The sequence below is a fragment of the Gigantopelta aegis genome, chromosome 6, assembly GCF_016097555.1.
Source record: "Gigantopelta aegis isolate Gae_Host chromosome 6, Gae_host_genome, whole genome shotgun sequence".
NCBI classification, from domain to species: Eukaryota; Metazoa; Mollusca; class Gastropoda; order Neomphalida; family Peltospiridae; genus Gigantopelta; species Gigantopelta aegis.
The window spans coordinates 51160071-51186536 of record NC_054704.1 but is presented as its reverse complement, the minus strand read 5'-3'; the positions used below and the strand labels follow the sequence as shown (position 1 = coordinate 51186536).

Genomic DNA, 26466 nt, shown 5'->3' with positions numbered 1-26466 from the left:
TTCACCGTTTCAAAGTCACAGATTCATGTTTCACTCAATTGTAACTTTATCCAAATGTGTTACAGGTTTGTCAAAACTTAGTGCTAATTTTCACGGGTCGAAACTAGGGTCTGTCCCTTTAACTTAAATTTGCAATCTCATGTATATTATTTTTATATTATTTACCCATTTAAAATAAACCATCCATATCAATATTCCTACATGTATATCAGTTGAGGGCCATGATTAATGCTATGCATACATCCCCACCCCCAAAAAACAACAACAGTATCACCAATAACTAAAATGAAGTCAAACAAAGAAAGTAATACATATCATATTTTTTATTAGAAGACAAAATAAATGTGCATTGTAAAATGTAAAGATAAAATAAATATATAAATCTAACTACAAGATTGTCAGCAATTTTGTGAAATTTCAAAATTATCAAACCAAGCAAGAGAAAATAAGACATTTTGAAAATATCAATGAAAGTATGTATATAGTATGCATATGTTAAATAAAAATAAGCAGTAGATGTCTAAACGAATTGATACTGAACATTCATGTGCAAGATATAAATAAATACAAATTAGTTGAATAACTTAGGGTATAAATACATCAGTAAGGCCATACTAAAATAACTGCAGGATTTTTAAAAATTCAAAATGCACTTTTTTTAAATGGGAGCTAGAGATGAAATTTTATTTTATATTTTCAGAACATTGGAAATACTGTACTTTATTTTTTTTTTTTTGCAAATTAAGAAAAAAACCTGGTGCTGACTTTTATTATCGGGGCTTTATTTCACTATGGCCTAAGCAACAATAACATAGAGGCACTAACATAATTAAGATTCAACAGTATCTTTCCGTACAATACTCACATCAAATTACTTGAACATGTATGTAAATGCCTTTGATCACCCAAGTAGTCATGTATACATTTTAATGGCATAAATTATAATGATGGTATCCAATGATGTATACACAATCAAAACAAGCAGCTAATCCTAAAGATCTTTGGCATTACATGTAGCTCCGACCGACTGACAGACTGACAAACAGACCAACATATGGATGCAAATATCTGTCTACTAGTGATGTATAGATACTCCAAAACAAAAACACATACGGGGTAGTAGTTCAGAGATAGTGAAAAACTAAATATGGCTGTAACTGGACTGTTTCTGATCCATTCTGTTTGTATTTAGGTTGCGAGTTTTAATTGTAAAAGATTTCTTTTTTAAAGTACTTAATATACATGTACATGCAAACCTTGCATACAACTGATTTTACATTTTGGTGTTTTGGGGTATCAGTAAATCATATTTTGAAAATGCAAGGAATTTACTTTAGGACTGACAAGAAGAAGTAGCTATGTCCGCTCTGTGAAAAATAGGCTAGTCCACTATTTCACTTTTTTTTTCTTTTTTAAAACTGTAGAATTCTGTGGGAACCTACATGTAATAGTAGAGATGCTAAGCTACATAATTTGAGTTAATAAATTAAATTTAATTTAATCATCTCTTCATATTTTTCTGACTTTTTAAAATGTAAAACCTGTTCTAATGTAAACCATAATTTTGGACATAACCTGTTCTGGTATCGCCCTCATAATATTTTGGAAATATCATCTTTTTAAAAAAAAAAATATTTAAGTATTAATGGTTAATTTTTCAACACAAAAATATCAAATTACACTATGCAATGCAATACTAAAACAAATATAATGGTTTATGTTCACACCAATTCACTGACTTATCGGCATAAGGCACACGGAATGCTTAAAGACATTGTAAGATGATTCTGATTTGGAATCAATAATATTGAATGCACATACCAGCTACACATATGGAACCAAATTACCAAATGTCAGAATTTAATTTGGTATAAAGTGACAAAATGTCTTTCTCTTGAATGGTATGATAAACAAAAAAGTTTGATTGATATGACCTGTATTTGTACACAAAAACATACTGATTTTCATACTTCATCAATATGTAAACAAAAGAAATTGCATTCTAAACTGATATTACCAAATTATTTACTGTATCCTACTATATGTACATATAAGTACACAATATCAGTTTCTATGTTAAGCATCATATGACAGTGCTTATTGGAAAGACAACAATTAGCTGCTGTGTGAATTAGATCTAAGGATGAATAACTGATACCAGTTCGACTTAATGCCATTCATAATTTTCATTGTTACCATACTTCCTTATATCAGTCTACTGTTAAACATTACCATTTTAAGATTATGCATTACCAGTTTACGGTAAAATATTATTAGCTTTTGATTAAACATTACCAGTTTATGGTTAAACATTACTAGCCTATGATAAATATTGTTCAACTTTATCATGAAACATTACTAGTCTACAATTATAAATTACCAGTTTATGATTAAATATTACTACTGGTAATTTACGATTAAAAATCACCAGTTTATGGTTAAACATTAACTATTTACTGTTGGGAATTTATTATTAAACATTACCGTACCAATTTATGAATGAATGTTACCAGTTTGTGTGAAACATGATCAGTCTATAGTTAAACACTACCAATATACAGTTGAACATTACCTGCCTATGATTAAATGTTACCTATTTATGGTTCGATCAACACTGCCAATCCATAGTTACATTTGAATACTGTCAATTTATGATAAACATAACCTGTGTATCAAGAATTATCAACCTGTTAGAAATATCATTTGTTACGGGGTTTTTTTGACTAACATTAAAAGTATTGTTGCTACAGTTAGGCATACTTAGCAGTCACCTAAAGCAGAACATTTTAAATTCATTCTGCCTACACTTCTTGCATTGGAATTAAGAATATCACAGTCTAACAATAGGTATCTATTTATTTGGGGTGGGGATGGGGGTATCAGTAATGGTACCTTAAAACAATGTTGCAGTGCTCTTCAACTGGACCAATATTTACATTTAATAGCTTTAGTTAAGCACTGCAATCCAAAATATATATTTTTAAAAATATTTAAAACCTGAAAATTAAGTGGATGCATGATCATAAAACTCACATCAATAAAACACATCAAAAATAAATTTAAATTATGTGTGAAAAATATGCATTATAATTTATCAATATATATATTTTAATTGTGATGTCTGTATTTTAACTGTGATGTGCATTGACCACAAAATGAAGTGATAACAAAAACACTATCATCATCTATAGTAAGTGTTCTTACTGATATGTCAAACAATACTATATCACAATATCACAAGTTTGCCATTTGTACAAAGGTCATTAACAAACCATACATAATTAAAACAAAAAGTAACAATGTACAGTGTTATGTACAAATATCAATTCAGCAGTCTCACCATGGACGGAAATTTCTGAAGATAAATAATAATAATAATAATATAAAAGGTGCGTAGTAAGCAAACTCATTAAGCACCACTAAATGCAGGTATTCGCATCTTAACAACAGAAGAAAGTGAACATTTTTAAACTTTAATCTTTCTCTACAATTCAGTCGTATTCCACCCTTTGCTTTTTAAGATGGAAAACTTTCAAAAGTTTTGGTTTTGTTAAGTTCTGGGATAAACAAGGATTAGGGAGGAGTCAATATTGGGTGGTGGTGGGATGGGGATGATCCATGTTGGCATGGGTGTCTCAGCAGTAATACAGTAGAAATAAATTGTAATGGACAGACTTGATTCAATGCTTTCTAGGAGCAGCAATCCACAAGAACAAACTCTTGCTATTATGCTGGTTCAAACAGCTCTTTCAGCAGTAATTCAGCAAACAAATTACCAAAGAAATGATTATCCAAATTCAGCAGATTAATAAATGGTATATTCAAATTCATTCAACTCTTTCAACAGTTATTCAGCAAACAAATTTTTTATAAAATGCTGATTCAGCAGTAATTCAGCAGATGGAAATTGTGACAAACAAATGCACTGTGGACACCCCTGCTCATTCAAACTCCTGTATATGAAGGAAAATAAGAGATTAAAAAATATATATATACCAATATATTAAAACTCTACATCCCAATATCACAGACATTTCTATAAAGATATAATACATTATGACAAATATCAATAAATGGTAACTAGGTTACCTGAACCAGAATATGTTATTTAATAATTTGTAATTTTGCAAGTTCAGTCCACATCTATGATACATGACCATACAACTCTAAATTGAAGAGAAGTTGGACTGTTTTCTCTTTGTATGAAGACATGACCTGACCTCTGACCTATGACATTCTCCCCACCCACCTAGTCTCATGGACTACTGACAGTCCAAACATGCCAACAGCCAATCAAACAGCTAAAATTTTCCAGTGAACCAAGAACATCCTGTTCTGATCACATGGTAGCTACTTCCTTCTTTTTTCTTTACTGATTGGCTGTTTGAATGTTTGGACAAGCTCATAGGACTAGGGTGAATTGCCACAGATCAGAAGTTAGATTATGTGTGAAAAGAAAATATGTAACCAGAGATGGTGATGAATAATTGAACCTGTGAGGGCCATCTGCTTTTTTTTTGGCAACCACTGTCAACCTTGTCTCAGAAACATTGGAACGAATGAATATTTAATGACATCCCAGCTCAAAGGATATATTGGCTACTGGGTGCAAAAATCTAGGAGAACATTGCTAATTGTGAACTTGTTAATAAATTGTTATTCATGTGATTATTTGTTATTCCTAATGTTAATTCAGCATCGAAGCTGAAGAATCGTCACCACGACTGGCATATCAAAGGCCATGGTATGTACTACCCTGTCTGTGGGATGGTGCATATAAAAGATCCCTTGCTACTAATCGAAAAGAGTAGCCCATGAAGTCGTGACAGCTGGTTTCCTCTCTCAATATCTGTGTGGTCCTTAACCATATGTCTGATGCCATATAACCATAAATAAAATGTATTGAGTGCGTCATTTTCTTTCTTTTCTGAAGAACTGTTTACAAGAAATATCAAGCCCTGATGCTTTACATTTTTGATTAATTTCATCTGCATTTCTAGCTTACTGGACTACCAATTTAAATATTGTAACAATCATCATATGCGATTACATTTCTATATTATGTCAACCTTACACAAAGTCAAAGAGTCAATATTAACTGCAATCACTTGTACAACTCCTTGTGATTATAAAGCTATTACTGTTATTGAAAGAAATGAAGGTTCTGCTATGAACCACTGCAACTACTGGTGCAAGATAGGAATGGAGAAGAACAAAATTCAGGGGCTTTTCTTCCTGCAAATAGCTGTCCAGATGGACATTTCTGTTGCATTTGCCATCCCACCACATTTATTGTTGCTGTCGTTTTGAATCTATCAGACCATCTCCAGGCTCGGGAGTTTGTTAACACCAGCCGTTCTTTTGATAGGACCTTTCTTTGGGTCAAGAATCCTCTGATCATCTGGGATATTCCTGGAAGTTGAAAACCAAATTATTAACAAATCGAAAATAGAAAGTATCAACAACTGTCATAATGGTGGACATCAAATGATATATATCTGGACATCACAAGCACACGGAAAAAGAAAACTTTGAATAAAGCTAAAACTTCTTCATTGATTCATTATAATATTCCCCATCTTGGACAGAACTCTTGTGAAATCAATGGTTATGCCCATGCATGAAGAGTTCTTTGATGGGAGCATGTAAAAAGAAATCCCAACAATTCCAGGGGCATGATCTAGTTCAGTCGGTAAGGTTCATGTCTGAGGTGCGTGGGTTGGAGGATCAAACCACTAAAATCCAAACCAAATTGTTAACAACTACAATAAATTGCTCTCCTACCTTTATTTTTCGTTAGATTTTACTCACATTTTGACTAGACCGAAATCTTGAAAACATTTTTTTTACAATAACACAGATTCCACACACTAGATACATACTATGTCACCCCTCTTGAAGAGTATTCCATAAAAAAGTAAAATGGCAGACGGCAGAAACTGTATTTTGTCCTATGCGGTGGAAATGTAATGGTAATTAAAAGTAGGAGAATAATCTATCGTAGTTGTTAACAATTTGGTTCGGACTTTAGTTAGACCCATTCTCTAACTGGGTTTTTCCCCATCCCAGCCAGTGGTCCATGACTGGTATATTGTAGACCGTCTTATGTGGTATCCTGTTTTATGGAAAGTGTATATAAAAGATCCCTTGCTTCCAATGGAACAAATGTAGCAGGTTTCCTCTGCAGACTATGTGTCAGAAATACCAAATATTTGACATTCAGTAGTGAAATTGTGAATTGAGATATAGTTCAGTGGAAAAAGCTTTACTTGCAATGCATCCATAGGGCATAGTTTAGAGCTGGCAAAACAAACAACCTGGGTGTCAGTAGAGTGGTAGTTTTCACAATCATTTTTTATGGTAGCACAGTCATCTCTCTCCCTATCTCTGTCTCTCTCCCTCTCTCTGTCTATCTCTCTGCGTGTGTGTATGTATGTATATCTGTCTGTCTCTATCTCTGTCTCACTGTGTCTCTGTCTGTCTCTGTCTCTCTCTCTCTCTCTCTCTCTCTCTCTCTCTCTCTCTCTCTCTCTCTCTCTCTCTCTCTCTCTCTCTCTCTCTCTCTCTCTCTCTCTCTCTCGCTCTCTCTGACAAAGTACATGTTGAGCATCATACCCATCCACATCTCTTGGTGTCCTGCCTGTGATGAACCCGTCACCCCCATGGGTCAGCTTCTGGCGTCTAATCTCATCAAGACTACCTTTGGTCGCATTGATCTCCAAAACGTACTGCTTCCTTTCATCATTAGCCTTGTGGTAGGCCTGAAACAATACACACTTACTGTGAGGAAGTGAATGAATGTTTAACAACATCCCAGCATGAAAAATACATAAGCTATCAGGTGTCCAACAAACAGACAGATAGGCAGTATATAAAAATAATTATTTACATTACAGCCATAATAAAATAAATCATAGATTTTCATCCTTGTCACACCCAAGTATAAAGGACTGTCTCTAATTTTTCAACTGGCCAAATAAAAAAATTGTGCTTGATATGTATTATTTCCAATGTCCTGAAAATATAAAATTAAATTTAACCCCAGCCCCGATTTAAAAACACAAACTGGATGAAAAGATATTTATTTTATTATAGTGTTTCTGCCAGAAACTATGGCACTATGGAATTGAATGCAACCAGTCATCATAGGGTATGGGGGCCTCCCTCAGAAAGAAAATGTGTTACGTTTAGAGTTCGGGTTAAGAAAATTATAAAGTAATGATAAGAGTAATTATAATTTTATCAAAAAGTTGAACTTAAAAAACAAACATTTGCAAATTGTTTTGGGTATGGCGCCATACCCATTTTACCCTCTGGCAGAAACCCTGATTATGGCTTAAAGTACACAAATTTACAGATGAAGTTCAGTAATAATTCATCCAAAGAGGCAGCTATTATGAAATGCTTTGTGTATTTGATACCTATATATTATCCGGAGAATACAAACAACAGTATACAAGATAAAAGGACTTTCAATTTTTTTTTAAACTATAAAAGGGATCATGAATCTTTTATAATAAAAAAAACATGAATATTGTAAACATATCACAAAACAGAAACAAAATTCATTTATTAATGGGAAATTCATAGTATTAAAAATATGGAATTTTATAACCCCTCCCCATGTACATTTCATCACTATAACCCCTCCCCCATGCAAAACCCATCTAAACTGGACTAAGTAAAAGTCTGGTTTTAAGAGGATTTTGGTTCAGATAGGTTCTGTCTTGTACTGATATTTGCAAAGGGACTGTGAAAAACATCTGTTTTGAGGGAATTCCAGTTACAGAGGGTCTGGTTTTGGGAGGTTTCACAGTATATGGATCTTCCAGGCTGGAATTTCAAATATACCAGGACAAGAATTAACAGAATTTAGATTTTTTGAGATGACACCCCCAAATAATTTTTAAAATAAACAAACCAGAAACTATCTCCCCAAAAACAAACAAAAAACCTGACACCAAATGCCTAAAATAACAGCTTTATTATTACTAGTATTAGTTTGTGTAATACTTTTGAACCAATAGATTTTGATAAAAAGCAGGGAAATAACTCCTACACATATAAAGACAACAAGAGTTATGTAAAAATCAAGAAACCAAAATAGCATCATTGTGTTGAAGTATTCATCATTCTTAAAATTAAAAAGTAAATAAAATCATCTTTATGTATTTTGGTATCATCTGAAAGTGTTTAATTCAAACAAATTTCCTGCACAACTAACCATGTCCAACTACACTGTTAATGTGCATACCAACAACCAACCTTTGATTCCTGGTCAAGTCTCCATTCCAGATCTCGCAGGGTATTATAGAGACTTTGCTTTTCACGTTCAAAGTTCTTTATCATCTGTGGGTTGGCCTGTATTGGGAAGAGAAAATCATAATTTAATGTTGGGTTTCTATTGTACACTGGACATTTTACAGTTTTCATTTTGTACTTGGGAATTTTATTTTATTTTATGTATAAAATCATGGAAACTATTTTTTTTACCTTGTGAAATTACCAATTTCAGCATTATACATGTATATCAATAATAATCCTTCAAAAGTTTGTTGTTTAATAGTAAACAAACAGATAAACATTTACCAAAATATATGTCTCACAATTTGAATGCTACAAAGAGATATTTACAAATACAAGTATGATTCCTTACATTACAGGATTTTTTTCACTGTCTCGGTATTCAATACATTTTCCTAAAGAAGTCACAATGCTACATAAATGATACATAAAACAATATCCAAATAGACACTGAATGTTCAATAATCACATACATCAGCCACTTCCTCATAGGACCTGTTATCTCGTGGAGACTTGCTTGCTGCAAAAACAAGGAAAAGAACATTGATTTAACGGAGCAATATAATAAAATACAGTTTCCTGTCAATGTCAGCTAGATGATAACAACAATACTAGGTAACACATCTGACCATTACCCTGCTATTGTTAGGGTTACATAGACATAGTTGTAGGGTTAGAGTTAGATTTAGGGTTACAATTAGTTCCAGGGTCAGTTTTTGGTTTAGGGTGAGGTGTCCTCTTCATACATATATCAATATATTGGGGGATAACAGGTGAAAATCTTTCCCAGTACTAAATGCAAAACTAATCTTGTGAAAAATGTAAGACCAGTTGCTGTGACACAAATAATATATGAACATGACACCAAAACTCAAAGACCAATAGTTCTACCCAAAAAATATAAATTGATGGAAAGAAATAAGAAAAAACACATGGTATTTGAAACCAAATTTAAATCACTATTAAGAATAGTTATGCCTGAAATAGAATACAGAGATTTAATGTGGGACTGAATGTCATTACTGTGGCATTATATGTCAGTAACACAGTTAACTTTCTGGTACTGTTAATGAGGGTTCTGGTAGCAGTCTATAAATGAAACATGATCTTTAACGGATGATAATAATTAGACATGAAATTAATCTAATGACAAAAACATAGCCCTCAAAATAAGCTGTAGTCCGTGTATGTAACCCATTAGTATCTGGAGAAGACCCAGTGTGTCCACAGACTTGTAATGAAAATAAAGGAGATAAAGCCATAGGCTTTATTTGCGGCCACAAAGTGGCCTTGTGTGTGTGGGTGGGTGAGTTCTGGAGGGGAATGTTCCCCTTCCGTCTGTCTGTCTAGAGTCAACAGTTCAAGGTTTGCCCTGAAGAAATCTGTCCACAATCTATAAGATTTTAACAAGATATTGTATTAAATGAACATACTATAAGTCAGATATTTAATAACTGTTTTATTTTAATGAATAGCCTCCTCCTTTACCCCTCATAGCCATTCCATCCTCACCTACATGTACTTCATTAACACAGTACATTATATTATTATCTTTTATTATAGAACCAGACAATGTATCCAATGTACACCAGTAAGTGAATTACAACATAGTATATAATGATAATTATCTATTTTCCTATGTGACTACTTAATATTTACACTACTTACTGAAAGCCTAGTAATATGATGCTACATGAAAGTCTGCAATGAATTATAAATGGACTAATGTAAAGCTAATTGTAAAATTGGAAGAAAAATAAATCATGGTGGAGACCTATCTTGTTACACCATAGATGGAGAGCTATACACTTGTAATATAGACATGAATGGGAAAATAGACAATACACCCTTATAAATCAGTGTTTTATTGCAGAGGGAGCTCAATTTGAAAGTGTAAAAGTCACTTGAATACAATTACATACTCAATCGTGAGGAAATAAAGGAGATCTAGCAGAATAAAGAAATAAAGGAGATTCTTTGAAATAAAGGAGACGTGGACACACTGAGACCCTACATTCCTCTGCCACAAACATCTGGGGGGTTTTCACTGCATCTTCTGCAACCCCTACCTATTTTAAAGTAGATACAGCCCTATCAGACAGTAACTTTGTTCCATTGACTACTTACCCTCTCTGAGATTCTTCTTTGCTTCCTCCACTTTACTCTGGAGTAAAACAATCTGTCTCTCTAACTGCTGGTTCATTTCTTCCTGCGTCTCAAACCTTGTCTTCCACTCATTGCCTGCAGTACAACTAACCTGTTCAGACTGAGTCAATCATGTAACCTACCCCCACCACCAGCCCAACCAACCCCACCTCTTTTAAAGTCTTCAGCTGAGTGATCTGAGGTTGACGACAGTCATTTTTTATGTTTTGGCTTTGTACACAATAAATATAGCATAATTTCACTTGAAATCTATATTTCATAAATAATACAATTTTTTAATTACAAGATGTTCTTCAGTCACATTTGGGTGTATTAGTAATGTTCAAACAAAAAAACTTCAAAAGCAATTTTGCATTGGAATTTTTCCAGCATTGTTAAAATGGAAAGCCATGCACCCAGTTTATTCTTATTGTAAGGAGATGCAAAGTGGTTTCATTGGAATACTGACGCCATTCAAATTCAAAATCTCCCATATTATTACAATGCTTCGCCACATTAAAATAAAAACTGGTCTACTAACCGTGACCCGTGCCAAAATTCTATAATGAGCAGACAAAGCTGTTTACAGGTCGGTATATTATTATTTTTCATAATTTGGGACAAAATATTAAGTTTAAATTTAAAAAGATGAAAAGAAATAAAAAATACCTTTTATTGAATATATTATTTCAAAACATTGTTGTTGGATATGTTATATTTATTGTGTACGAAGCCACAACAAGGGTGCGAAGAATGACTGATGTTGACTTTAGGTACGACTATATATATATATATATATATATATATATATATATATATATATATATATATATATATACACACATGTATATTATTTTATGGATTGTCTGTCTTTTCCTTTTTATTAATATAGTTATGAACAGAATTAAATGCAAATACGCACCATAGTTCATAATATGTAAATTTCACAAACAACTGGCACTGACTTAAGACACTCAAAGCAAAAAATTTTGCCATGAGTGTCTTAAGGCAATGCCAGTCATTTGTGAAATTTACATATCATGAACTACATGTATAGTGTGTATTCACCCCAAAAATACCAGCATCACAATTTTAATCCACTTTACGGTATACTATAGTAAAAAAAGACGTACAAAATTATATTTGACCGTTTGGACATTATTTTCATTCCTGTGAATTCTATATGAATATGTACAGTGCTAGGCCTGGTACACAATATTTTATAATACTATTTTAATTTGCATATTGAACAATAACTTAATTGTATTGTTGACAGTGCAATGGAAGCCAAGCTTTGTTTTCTTACCTGTAAAAATATTTTTAAAAAGTAATAGTTAATTATGTAGCAAGTCAAACAACAAGTATAATCAATACTATGATATACAAAATATTCTACAATCATTTTTCTTTTTCACTACAAATAGTTACTAACAGTAATAAAATATTTACTTTGACTTTTAATGTATTTGTAAAATTACAATAGAGGTCATAGTATGACCTCTATTGTAATTTTACAAATACATTAAAAGTATTTACGGATATGTATGACCGTCATACGTATCTGTAAGTACATAAAAGTAATAAGTGTATTGAAAAAATAAACAATAAATATTTGGTTCTTTCATTATAGAGTAAGTTATATAATAGACTAGTCTACCCTTGGGTACATAAATTTTTGTTTTCAGGAACTCAACAAGCCTCATTCCTCATGACAAATTATGTATTCTCAGGTTAAATAACCTGAAACCACATCAGTACCTTCTTTTACACCAATAAGAGTACCAAGTTAAAGCAACTGCTAGTGCTATATCACATGCAAAAACATATACAGACTCTACCCAACATTGAGCTCAGTTTGTATTTTGATAGGTGGCTGTCTAAAACCAAGTACTATACAGACATCACCAATATTTCACGACTGGTATATCAAAGATCATGGAATGTGATGTCCTGTCTCTGCAACCCACTGTTCACTATTTGGTGTATGAGCCATGTGACTGCAGCAGGTTTCCTCTCATGTTAACCCATTAACATTTGTCCTTGGTGGGGAATCCAGGTAGCAGAACTGCATATATCCAAGACAGCATGTTGAAACTTTAGTTGGATATTAGAACAAAGTTAAATTTTGTTTTGCTTAACGACATCACTAGAGCACATTTATTAATTACTGGATGTCAAACATTTAATAACTTTCATGTCATCCACAGAGAAAACCTGCTACATCTTTATGTTAGCAGCAAGGGATCTTTTAAATCCAATTTCTCACAGACAGGACAGCACATACTGGGTACATTGTATCATGGCCTATGACAGGGTTTTAGCTGTCGCTCACTGAATTACCAAATGTGATTTGAAGTTGAATTTGGTGAATATATTTTATTACTAATTCATCAATAAGCTAATTTGAAAATTGTCTATCATTTACAGATGTGCTGCCATTTTTGCTCTTTGGCTAAATGAAACTTGAATTTACTAATTATATTTGATGGGCTTCAGCCTAAACCCTGCTTTGATATACCTGTTTTAGAATAACCCAGTTGGTCTGCAGATGAGGTACAATCCTATGAGGTAGTACTAAACCAAATAACTTCCAGCTGGGTCAAAGTTCGAGGTGTACCCAACTTTTGATGAACATCACAAGTCCTGTGATTGGTGATAAATGTGAGTGTGTGGGCAAAAAATGTATGCAATTTTATTTCATCTGGTACCACTGTATCAAGTAGCCTTGTGCTTAAAACATGTATGGGGTACCTGTAAGAAAAGTACTCATATTTTGTGCGGAACTTGGGTCGTCATAGACGCTACCTGTTATCTCAGAAATGAGCAGCTTGACCCCCAATTTTTTTCTGATTCACTTTAAGGGTGAGGGGTGGTAATATTTATATCTGTGGCATTTATGTCGATTGATATGCTGCAGGTAGAAGTTTTAGCCACATATGTTACTATTGATGTCTATGGGATTTGATTTGGTAGTATACACCCTGTAGTGAGACCTGAGAAACAATATCATTTGGTAGTATACACCCATGACTGAAGCACCATCACAGGTGAACAGTCTTAGCGAAGTCTGAACTAAATCAGGGTCCTGTCACTAGAATAAAAACCAGTCGTATTATCATCTGGTGGCCTGACCTTCATTATCAACATAATCCAGTCGTTTCTCCAATTCACTAACGGTCACTTGTAGTTCAGAAGCAGACTGGTCCAGCATTTCCCTGAAGTGAAAAAAACAAAAGCAGCAAATTAATGGTTAAACCTGCAAGAAGGACATTTTGTTACTGTGAAATACATAGAGATTTTTATACAAGCTTGTGTGTCATACTGATTTTATGAAACAAGTGTCCGAATTTTTGTAATGCCCAAGCAAGAGCAAGGACAATACACGAATCGTGACATGAGTTTTATAAAATCAGTTTGACTCGCACATGAGTGTAATAATTTCTCTACTATCCATATTATTATTATTGTTTTTTGTTTTTCTACGCATAACAAGGGCCGTCTCAAAATGTTTCAAACACAACTAGAAGGAGATGATGAAATGACATCATATTTCACATGCACAGTCTGAGCTAGGACTGGGGAAGCAACATCACGTTATGATGTCACTTCCCAAAATTACACTTGTTATTAAAGGTGTGCTTTGTATGGTTTTTATGAACTTGGTTATGTTGAACCATGTGGACAATAATAGTTTTAATAAAACAATTGCCTCAACACCACTAGTCGATAAATGTACTTTAGTTTTAATAAACTCTGTGTAAGTATCCTTTTAGGGGTTACTGTATTCAGGGACGGGAAGCAATGTTTATAAAGGGCATGAAGGTTTTTAAAAGTACACAAAAGTTTATAATTCCATGGAAATCATCCACAGAAATATAAAGCTAAGCAAAGTATTAGTCATGTTGAAGGCAGATCATGTTCCCCAATAAAAAACACTAATGCATTGTATTCATCTGCTAAACACAGGATTTTGGGAGGCACTTCAAATTTGTTGCGGGCGATGTGCACCAATGCACCATGACTGGTATATCAAAGCCCATGGTACGTGGTATCCTGTCTGTGGCATGGTGCATATAAAAGATTCTTTGCTAGTAATGGAAAAATGCAGTGGGTTTACTCTCTTAAGACTATATGTCTAAATTAACCAAATGTTTGATATCCAATAAGCAATGATTAATAAATCAATGTGCTCTAGTGGTGTTGTTAAAGAAAACAAACAAACAAGAATTAACATATATACACACCACGTACAATATACACACCACGTACATATACAATGTTTCTGCCATAAAGAAATATTTGGGTATGGTGCCATGGAACTGAATGCAACCACAGTCAACAGGGGGCATTGGGAGGGGGGGGGGGGGGGGGGGGGCCTCCCCAGAAAGAAAATGGGTTAAGTTTCGGGCTAGTGTTAAGAAAATCATACAGTAATGATAACAGTAATTAATTTTGTCAAAAGGTTAACTTAAAAAAACAAACAAATCTGCAAAACATTTGTGTATCACTATGGTGCCATACCCATTTTACCCTCTGGCAGAAACCCTGATATATACATGTACATAATGTATACATATTACATGTATATAATCATTACCAACATTACTATTGCTATATATGTGATTTAACCATTTTATGTTCTTATTATGTTGTCCAATGTATGCCATGCCATTTTATATGATCCATATATAAAATAAATGATTTGAATTGAATTGTTCAGTACGCAAGTTTCAGAGATCGGTACACAATTTTGAAATATTAAACGATAGTTGTTAATAAATTTTCACTTGCTTATAAATATCACTAATCAAGATTTTGGAAACAAAATGTTCCCTGAATGTACATTATTCGAAGTTAATAATTATTCTACAAAGTCTTAAAATCATCTAAATAAAAAATTTAAAAACACCACCAAGCCCACCTTTACCAACCGAGTCAGTCCTGTCAAATGTCGCTATATATTATTATCTGCTGTCAAAGTCAACCTCGGGCTTGACACGTCAAATCATATGATCAAGCTTCACGTACATCCACTCTGTCAAACAGTCCAGTCCAGTCCAGTCCGACTTTCGCACACTGTTATCCCACTCCGATTGTTGGTTCTCAGAGCACATGAAGGAAATGTTTTATTTAACGATGCACTCAACACATTTTATTTACGGTTATATGGTGTCAGACATATGGTTACGGACCACACAGATATTGAGAGAAGAAACCCACTGTCACCACTCCATAGGCTACTCTTTTCGATTAGCAGCAAGGGATCTTTTATATGCACCATCCCACAGACAGGATAGCACATACCACAGCCTTTGATGTACCAGTCGTGGTGCACTAGCTGGATCAGAGCACATGAAGACACCATCATCAATGAGCATAGTATTTTGAGGGCTTTCAGTCAACAAGCATTGTCCAAAACAATAACAATCCTAATAATTCACGGTCACATGGTTGTACAGAGTTGGCAAACATTGCCCAACACAATAATAACACTCATAAACAAATACGATTCCCATCACATTATCATGGATGTTATTGCTATTTGTTTCCATTGTTACTAATGTCAGAGGACCTCGGGAGGATTAGCTAAATGTTTCTAACTGTGTGTACTCTCTTAAAATAACACTCATAAACAAATACGATTCCCATCACAATATCATGGATGTTATTGCTATTTGTTTCCATTGTTACTAATGTCAGAGGACCTCGGGAGGATTAGCTAAATGTTTCTAACTGTGTGTACTCTCTTAAAATAAAGAATTTATTGTTGTTGTTGTTACAGGCGGAGAGTCACAGGCACAGGTGCGCGTTGTCAAAATTAAATTGCACGCTAACCATTTGGTTCATTGTGTTTAACTGTTCATGAAACATGCTATAAATGGTTGTTAACAAATGTATAACAACGAGGACTATTTGTTTGACTTACTTCATTTGTTTCTCTTGTTGAATTTCAGCCTTTAGTTTTTCCAACTCAAAATCATCCATACTGTCGACGGCCATATTGGATCACCATAAACGTTGCCATGTACAATGTGACGTCACTTAAAGGGAATTCCTCTGTTTCTATTTATAACTACATATTATTATGTTCGTTTTGCTTTCTTCCCATTAAAAGAGCACCTTGCATGATTCAGCTAGAGGTTTCCAAATGATAATTCCTCTTTTATATTCTGTTTTTGGGGCGGGTCACAGAAGCACCGAGATGAATGAACTTGCCGGGATATCTTCCACGCGACCAGGTCCTAAACGACTAGCCCAGTGAGTCTAAAATACCCCCACAAATTAATGGTTTCGATCATTTTATTTGACTACCAGTAGCCTAACCCGGTGTCCGATTTGTCTCCAGTGGGAGTTGGTGACCATGCGCAGTTTGTTGGCGATTACTATATAATCAAATGCAGTTGAAATTCTATCTTACTGCTAGCCTGTCTTAGATGTTTTGTATACTTAAAAAATTAAATACATTACTAATTAGACCGGACTAACTCAAAACTACCACATAAAGTATTGACAGGCATTTAAATCGAACTTCTCAAAACCTAAAATACAGTATATTTTCGAAATGGTATGAAATTTTGTATAGTAAGTTTATAGTTACTTAACTATTCCAGATTCCGTGAGAAAATGGTCTGTTGTTGCCAATCATTAAGTGAACTGTTTATGGTACGGAACCTATGCCAGAGGAGGATGTTGGGAATCGTGCCTCTTATCTCCACCCAGTCTCCTCCAAACTGACTCTAGAAGCCAGTGTCTAACATATAAATATGATGTATGTATTTTGGTGTAGTGGTTAAAAACGTAATCTCTTGGTCGGCTGATTTTCTTATTGTTTGTTTATATGTTTTAGAGGGGGGGGGGGGGAGAGAGAGAGAGAGAGAGAGAGAGAGAGAGAGAGAGAGAGAGAGAGAGAGAGAGAGAGAGAGAGAGAGAGAGAGTGTGTGTGTGTGTGTGTGTGTGTGTATAGGGGGTTGTAAATAGTTTTTTTTGGGAGGTATTTTCTTGTTCCTTCATTTTATTTATTTATTTATTTATTGTTATTATGGAAGATTGCTTTCGTCAACATATTATAATGTATGTTTGTTTACGTTACAGAATGGCAACTGAATTCATAGTTGCCATTCATTTAGTACATGACGTAATTCCGTCAAATGAAGACGATATTTCATTTACAAAAAATGACATTTGATACTGTTTCTGTAAGCCTCGTACCCAAAAACAATTTATCGAAAAAAGATCGGACACCCTAGGAAATACCAATTTTTGAATGATTATGTCACAAGCCTATGTCCTGTCATTAAATCATTTCTGTTCAGGTCACTGCAGCGGAAGGCTGCCAGCGTTTAAATTCATGCTTTTCAAATTAAATTGCCTTCGAGTGCCAATAAAATGAATGGTAATCTCAGTCAGGACCCTAACAACACAAGGCACAATACATAAAATAACTTCGCAAAATTTCATAAAATTTATGTAACTAGCATTTACCTTCAAGATCCCAGCTGAACCAAAATCTATGATCATCCGGTCTGTGTAATATTCCCTCGATCCTCGCCTAGCTCCTCTTGTGGAATATTAATAGAAAGCTTTTTTTCTACATGTTGCACTGACATTGTTTAATCATGATGGCCAAGCAACTTTATATTCACGTGACTTTTCAATAACGAAAATACTGAACTCTCAGAATACAATAGTTAACATGTCGACAAACAGAATAGTAAATACTTAATCTTGACTGTTTTGTTTCTTCAAATATTATGTTTTAGTGTTTTTAAACAGCTTCGATCAACTGTCTTATGACAAACAAAATATGCGTGCGCATTCGAGATAAAGAGAAAGTTAAGGTACAAAGCTAAGGTACATGGACTTCGTTACGTGTGACATACTGTAATAACCCCCTGTCTTGGACACATCCACCGGGGAATGTCGGATAATGTGCCCAAGCCAGTCGTGCTTGAACCTTCAGTGGATGAAAGCAGAAGTCAAATGGTTGGTTGATTGATTGATTGACTGATTCATTGATTGACTGTGATAAATATAGATATGGCAAAAAAAACCCAAAAAAAAACGAGTGAGGTGTGTGGATCTCTGAATATCTACCAAAGTCTACACTTGTTTGCCTTCAATTCTGGTCCTTGTACTGTGAATTCTGCTAATTCCCCAAACTCTGATCACACTCTGTCGATCCAACTTGAAATCGGAACACGCATTTCAGGTTATGCTTATCGGTCATTATTTTGAAGCTGTGTTCTTACCAGCGTCTTGAAACGTTTCAGAACTGTTTTGGAAGCGTTCTAACGACGTGCCATGTTTGGTCGTACCTATAACGTTGTGAAAACGTTTCAACCCAAAAGCGTCTGGAAAATTTTCACACCATTTCCGCTAAAACGGTTAGGCTGGTACAGTTTAGGTTCGGGTTCGGGTAGATTATTAACATGCTCATTTGCCACTAGAGCTTCAAGCATGTCTGTCCCGGAGCCAAGCTCTGGATAGCCAGAAGTCTGCTCCGGGCCAGAAATTTAAAGGGGCAATTTTGAATAATTACTCGAAATATAAAACAAAAAAAGGGATTTTATTCATAATAACTTCTGTTGGTGTAGTTCTAAATAAATTACTTAATAACAATATATATAATAAAAAATCACCGCATAATTAATTTGGACACCATAATTTTTGGGTGGGCTATCCGAAAAAAACAAAACAATAATAATTAACATATTAACTTAAGCCCTGAATGGAGGCGAGAAGGGGGCAACTTGAAAGTTGGGCCAAGGCCACAGGAAGTTGATATTTAATAGGTTCATAAAAAAAAACGGAGATGAGAGAGGGTACCGGTCATATCGGTAACTTCGGCGTGACCGAAGGATGGGAGGGAAGCATGAAAGGGGGGGGGGGGGGGGGGGGGCAGCCTCCAGACGAAACCTAACACCCTACGGCCGAAACCGCCTACGCCTAAGCGTCTTAACCCTATATTTCTGGTGGAATACCCCCAATCCCCAACACCCAACCAACCACCCCCCATCCGTCCAGCCGTCGTGCCCTCCAGTTCCAGCACCCCTCAAAGACAATAAATTCCAGTGTTTGTGTCCCTAGGAGAGGGACAGTTTAGGTATTGCATGTGAATGTCTTATTGTATTTTGACTAAAACGTCTGCATCATGAAATCAAATATGACATAGGCCTAATACTTAAAAAGTATTAAGTTTTAACGTTAAAATGCTTTCAGAACAATATAAAAAGGCTATTGGGAACAGCTAGTCGATATTGATTAAAACGTTTTTCATAAAACATTTTGGGGACGTTTTAAAAGTGGTTTTAGTAGGAGCATAGTATGATATACATTCAGGCAGATTTAATATTGATGCTGGCGAGGAGTCAATTCTGGTTAGTGGGATGTATGAAATCGTTAATTATTGATTTTCTTCTTTTTGTTTTTGTTCTCTTTGTTGTTGTTGGGGTTTTTTCTCTCTTTTTTTTCTTTTTTCTTTCTTTTCTTTTTTCTTTTTCTTCTGTTTTTTTTTTGTGGCCAACACGCAAGCATTCAATTAATTTAAGTACATTACATCTTTTGCATCGACTGGATGATGAAATAGGGCATCAGTAAGTGTAGGCTGTCCTAATTGATATTTATATTGTGGAGTTAGGTCTATGCACACTCCTTTGGTATCTATGAAGCACATACGTAAACTACAAGTAAATCTACATTATCAAAGAGACACTTCGACGTCATCGATTGGCGCATTACAACATTGCAGGAACGTCAACCAAACGAGCTGAGTGAGTAAGATCGATTATCACTAACATTTTGTATCATTTTTATGTCCCTCGTGAAATAATTTCATTGTGATTCGCTGAAGCTCGTGACAATTGAAAATTATTTCACTTGGGACATAATCATAATACGAAATGGAAGCTCGTTTAATATTTTATAAGTATGAATGAATGAATGGATGGATATTTAACGACACCCAAGCACAAAAAAATACAGATTGGCTAGTGATCTTGTATATGCATCATCTCAAACAGGATAGTACATACCACATACTTTGTTAAACCAGTTGTGGAACACTGGTTGTAATGAGAAGTAGCTCGATGAGCTAACCGACTGGAATCGACCTTAGGCCCACCGCGCATGAAGTGAGCGCTTTACCACTGGGCTACGTCCCGCTCCCGAGTTAACTTTGAATAAACGTGCATATCTAAAGTAAATATTTCGCGGATCGCCCTATATGGGACATGCATTGTACAAGTAGGCATGTTTGCGGCAGATGGGGGGGGGGGGGGGGGGGGGGGGGGTTGGGGGTAAAAATTATTTGTAAACTAATGGAACTGCTTAAATAGAGAATAATACATCGGTGGCCGTTAGATACCATTTATTTCACAACGAGTTGTTTTCAAATGTATCTAACGAGGAAGGCGAGTTGGATACGTCTTTAAACAACGAGTTGTGAGATAAATGGTATCTAAGGGACACGAATGTATTATTCTATTTCTTACATATCCTCGAAAATCAGGTTTTATGCAAATTTTAACATCTTTATCGAGAAGGAGATATTTACAACCCTTTGCACTTGTAGCTGACATACGCGTCACAGACATATGATTGCCAGGTTAATTGGTCATCACTTAGGAGCAGCCAGTCGTATGTCTTGAAATTGTTAGCACACGTACGTGTGTAAACAACTATGCGTAATCAAAAATAACGCATGGTGTTCCCACCAACGGGTAAGAATAATTTTTTTAGACAAGCTTTCGGTAGTGATGTTTATTAGTACCGTAACGTGTAAGTCGCTACCGTAACGGGGAATAAAATCATTCATGTGTGCTCCAAATTTTAATTTATTTCATAAAATATACATGCGATATCTCGTTTCAAAAGAAATACTTTAATCATATATATATGTGTGTGTGTGTGTGTACATGTGTGTGTGTGTGTGTGTGTTTGTGTGTGTGTGTGTGTGTGTGCGCGCGCGTGTGTGTACACAAATCTAATCAAAATTAAATATATAGCCATTTCATTCTAAACTGATCAAACAGCATGTCGAATGATTGCCAGTGTCGCTTTGTTATGTAGAGATGCATGACGTCATAAAAGATTACCTCCATCAGACTGATCGCCGCGGGTGATAAAAATTTGATTACATTAATAAACTCACCCATGCTCAACATCGTCATAATACTCAGCGTCCTCGTATTCACTCTTTTTAAGTTCTTCCATCACCCCTGTGTGCAATTCTCAGGCGACAAAATTGTTTTCGTCGTTAAAATATTAATGAGAAAAATATTATTGATGCTAACGTGTCAGACACTTGGTGCTTTCTGCTATGACAACGAATTTCGTTCAATAAATGGATCAGTCACACCTCAATGAATAGCGAGATGAGCAGAATACAACATCCGGGCCGTTTCGATAAAATACCGCATACGAACGACCTGAAAGTGTCGTGCATTGTCTTTCTAGTACTGATGACCCACAAACAAAAACAATGCAAAGAAAGGAATTCAAAATACATTTTTGAAAACAACCACTTGTATGCGCACCCGCGACCCCATATTTTCAACTGCATTTCCGCTACTTCGACCCCCTACTAAACCGTTTTATAATGCTTACACAGCCATGACAAACCCAAAACCCACACAAAACACCTCCTCCCCCACCAACCCCCCTCCCCAAAAAAAAACAAAAAAAAAAAAAACAACAACAAACAACAACAAACAAACAAAAACCCCACCAAAAAACAAAACAAACAAAAACAAACCAACAACAACAACAACAACAACAACAAAAAAATACCCCAAACGAAAAAACCCCACAACAACAACACGAAACCAAAATCAACATCAATTTATTCAAGTAGAAAGGTCACTTTAAACTTTAAAAAGGCATTTTTCAGGGGAGGCGGGGATGGTGGTGCCCTTCTATGCCTCTGCTAGTTAACTGTGCCTTGGTGGGTGGTTTTTTTGTGTGTGTGTGTGTTGTTGTTGTTTTTTTGCATTAATTTTGTTTTAAAAAGACCAGATTTCTTGTCGTGATTTGGCCTATCACTGAAAGTCTGTAATATATTGTGATGACTAACTCAAAGTGACCAGCTTTATTACTATATTGCTCATAAACACCAGCTGTACTATCATATGGTTTCTCAAAAAGATTGACTATTTAGTTTATTTCGGAAAGACCGGCTTTATTATCAAGGTGATCTCCAAAAGACCAGATTCATTATCATGGATGTTTCGGTGAAAAAACCCAACATATTTATAACGTTGTCTCTAAAAGACCCTGTATGCATTACCATGGTTGTAGGCCTATATAAAATAGCATATTTATTATTATGGTTGTTTCTGAAATTATTATTTTTATTATCATGCTTGTTTCCAAAAGACCATATTTATTATCATGGTTGTCTCAGAAAGACCATATCATATTGATTACCATAGTTATTTATTCGTAGAGCATACATTGTACTTAGTATCACGGTTGTTTCCAAAATAGTATATTTATTATCATGGTTGTTATTAAAAGACTATTTTGATTATAATGGTTGTATCCGAAAGAGCATATTTATTATCATGGATGTCTTCGAAAGGCTATAATTATTCTTATGGTGGTCTTTGTAGGACTATATTATAATCTCCCCGGGTTCTTTAAAAGACCAGATAATTATATACTATTAAAATACACCTGTGACGTCACAGTATTGTCTCAACGCTCCATTATTTTTCAATAATGGAGAGATGAAACCCTACTTAATTAACCCACCATAATCACTAGTGTTAAACTCCATACTAACATATATTGGCATAAAGTTATTATTTAGTGGTATATTTTAAGTAGGGGAATGTCCGAGTAACTCTCCATTCCTGAAAAATAATGCAGACGAGGCCCGCTAGGAGAGTTACTCGGACATTCCCCTATACATAATCGTCCTAACCAATACATTAGATCTGGCCCTTTAGAGAAAACCATGGCAATAGGCCTACTATATATACTATGGTTATTTGCTAGTGGCTAGCGAGAGTATCTATAGTAGGCCTATTACTATGGTTTTCTCTAAGGGGCAAGATCTAATGTATTGGTTATCACGATTATCTTTGGAAGATCACATTCAGCCTTATCGTGATTCTGGCCGCGAGATCAGATTACCATGATGATATCTGACAGATGTTTGTCGTAAAACGGGATATATATATATATATATATATATATATATATATATATATATATATATATTTCATTGATATGACCTGTCACTTAGAACTTAATGGAAAGTTTATACAAAAGAGCTGTGCATCTTTACTTCTGCTAGTATTTTGCATTCGTATTGGTTTCATCAGTTTTCAAAATTCATACACATTTTCGATTACGTACCAAATACAAGATTACATTAATTCATTTTAACTTATTTTCGTGCTTATATCCAATTAAGGTTCAAACACGCTGTCATGGGCACATACCTCAGCTATCTGGGCTGTCTGTCCAGGACAGAGGGTTATTCGTTAGTGGCTAGTAAGAGAGAAGAGGGTGTAGTGGTATTACACCTATCCACGGAGTCGTTACAATTCGCTCTGTGTGGGAGCCGGTACCGGGCTGCAAACCCAGTACCTACCAGGCTTGTGTCTGATGGCTCAACCACAACACCACCGAGGCCGGTATAAGATTACATATTACGATAGATCATTTTGATAATGACACTGTCGCAAAATTTCATTCAATGAAATAACCCCATACGCCAATGTCTGTACTTTTTAAGTTTTATATTTCATTTTATATTTTTTTATATTAAGAAACTGGTTGTAGCTAAGTTAGTAGGACACGCGTCTCAGATGCTTGGGTCAAAGGATTGAAACCTTGGTGGATCCATCGGTTTGTTTTCCATCCCAATCAGTTCCCTACGGAAAGCATATCTAAGTCCATGGTATGTACTGTTCTGTCTGTAGGAAAGTACATACAGACGATCCCTTGCTGCTACAAAACAAATGTAACGGGTTTTCTTTCTCAAGACTATCAGAAGTGGTGGAAATGGATTGGCCATGTGCTCCGAAAAGAAGACACATCTATCACCAGAACTGCAGTGCGCTTGATCCCTGAAGGGAAAAGAAAGAGAGGACGTCCGAAAACAACATGTCGCCGAACAGTGGAAATAGAGATGAAGGAGACAGGACACAGTTGGGGCACCATCGAGATACTGGCAAGGGATTGACCGGCGTGGAAGAACTTCGTAGCTGCCCTAAATGCCATTAGGTGTGACAGGAAATGATGATGATGATGATGATGTATCAGAATAATAAAATGTTTGACGACAAGTAGTCAGTGATTAATTAACTAACCTCCTCTGGTAGTATCGTTAATAAAATAAAATGAACCCCCCCCCCCCCCCCAAAAAAAAAAAAAAAAAAAAAAAAAAAAACACACACACACAAAAACCCACAAAAACCCTTCACTATAAAGTAAATGACATGCTGATTTTTGTAATACTTACTTCATCTCACGTGTAAGATATGTTGGATTGTCGTACGTTTCTTTGAAATCTCGAATGGACTGCCTCAGACCAATTCCATGTATCTCTATGGACTCGAAAACATCCGAAGCGGAAGAGTGCAGCGACATTTTGATTTTCAAATCCCCGACAGCACTAGCTGTTTGGGTAGCTCCAAATCTGAACCACAATACAGTTACCGCAATCAAAACCGTATATCTATACAAGACAGAGGCAAGGCTACCTTGTCCTTTGCGTCAATGAATTTGAACAAGTTTTTAAGATGATGTATATTATATTACAATCAATGGAACACAACTACAAGTAAAAATCCCTACCCAAAAAAAAAAAAAAAAAAAAACGGCACGTGATCACAGAAGAGTGGTACAGACAAGCTTCACTTTTGTGAAAACGTAAGTATAGAACTGGTATTTTTGAGAAACAATATCGTCAACGTCATTATATGTATAAGAATATAACTGTGGAAGTTTTGCGGCAACGTGCCTTGTTCGGTAAAACGTAAATTAAGTGATGCATTTAGGAATTGTCGCTTTATTGAACCAAAAACATATGATGTATTTATTCGACGTCGTTGAAGCGATCACAGACGACATCGAAATCAATATGGTTTTGTAAAAATGTTGACAGACTAGACAGAGCGGTATTATTTTAACGAGAGCCAATAGACGTGCAGATAAAACACACGTGATGGAAACAAGCACTGTTGTGTCAAGATATGTGTGCTATGCCGCCATGGTTACCGCGGTAGAACGACATCATAGTTGCCATGGTAGAACAAACACTAATTTCTCAAGCATCATCCAGTTGAAAAGTTAATTATAAATACACATGTACATACAGGCCAATTCCAGTACCACTGAGCTACGCTCCAAGCCCCTTGCAGATAGGAGTTTTAGCCACATTTGTTACTATTGTCGTCTATGAAATTTGTTTTGGTGGTATACACCCTATATGGGAGAATCATATTAAGTGATGTATTTAAATGTACATACCTATATAAAAGACCCCCCCCCCCCCCCGCCCAGTTTTGTCTGGTTATTTAATATATACATGTATATAATATATTAAATAACCAGACATGGAGATTTAAATATTTCTTGACACAGAGAATGATGGTTAAAAATAAATCAATCACTTTTTGCAATTACCTTGATGGTATACCATATCTACACATATATATATATATATATATATATATATATATATATATATATATATATATATATATATACTCGCTCATCACGTCATTCCTCTGTTCCATAACAACCCCAACATCTCGATTTTTCAGCATGATAATGCCACCTGTCATACAGCTAGAGACACTGCAAATTTTCTTAGGACAAATAAAATTGATTTCATTGATGACTGGCCCCCTAAAAGTCCTGATCTCAACCCCATCGACAATGTCTGGGATAGTCTGGACAGACGATTGAGGCGTCGTCCCAACCCAACCGCTAACGTCAACGAACTTCGTCAAGCGCTCATTCAGGAATGGAACAATATTCCACAGGCAGAAATCAACACTTTAG

At 35.2% G+C, this 26466-nt stretch overlaps 1 protein-coding gene across 2 annotated transcripts; it reads right to left on the bottom strand.

Moving 5' to 3' along the window:
• Positions 1-308: 308 nt before the first annotated feature.
• LOC121374255 (coiled-coil domain-containing protein 169-like) lies at positions 309-25421 on the bottom strand. Of its 2 annotated transcripts, none has more exons than XM_041501277.1 (7): positions 24920-25421; positions 13582-13664; positions 10432-10545; positions 8778-8824; positions 8266-8361; positions 6616-6761; positions 309-5412 (listed from the first exon to the last, which is right to left on the bottom strand). In XM_041501277.1, the coding sequence occupies exons 1-7, from the start codon at positions 25045-25047 to the stop codon at positions 5316-5318; spliced, it is 711 nt and encodes a 236-aa protein (XP_041357211.1). In that variant the 5' UTR covers positions 25048-25421; the 3' UTR covers positions 309-5315. The 2 variants fall into 2 exon arrangements, with proteins under 2 accessions (XP_041357211.1, XP_041357212.1); XM_041501278.1 differs by lacking the exon at positions 24920-25421 and adding an exon at positions 16376-16664.
• Between the last annotated feature and the right edge of the window lie 1045 nt (positions 25422-26466).

What these genes read in the sequence shown, in the direction of transcription:
- LOC121374255 (XM_041501277.1), bottom strand. Translation starts at nt 25,047, where the DNA reads ATGTCGCTGCACTCTTCCGCTTCGGATGTTTTCGAGTCCATAGAGATA. An exon ending in GGATTATGTTGATAATGAAG is followed by an intron (nt 10,546 to 13,581) that starts GTCAGGCCACCA and finishes GTTGTACTGCAG; the next exon opens with GCAATGAGTGGAAGACAAGG. An exon ending in GACTTGACCAGGAATCAAAG is followed by an intron (nt 6,762 to 8,265) that starts GTTGGTTGTTGG and finishes GTATTGTTTCAG; the next exon opens with GCCTACCACAAGGCTAATGA.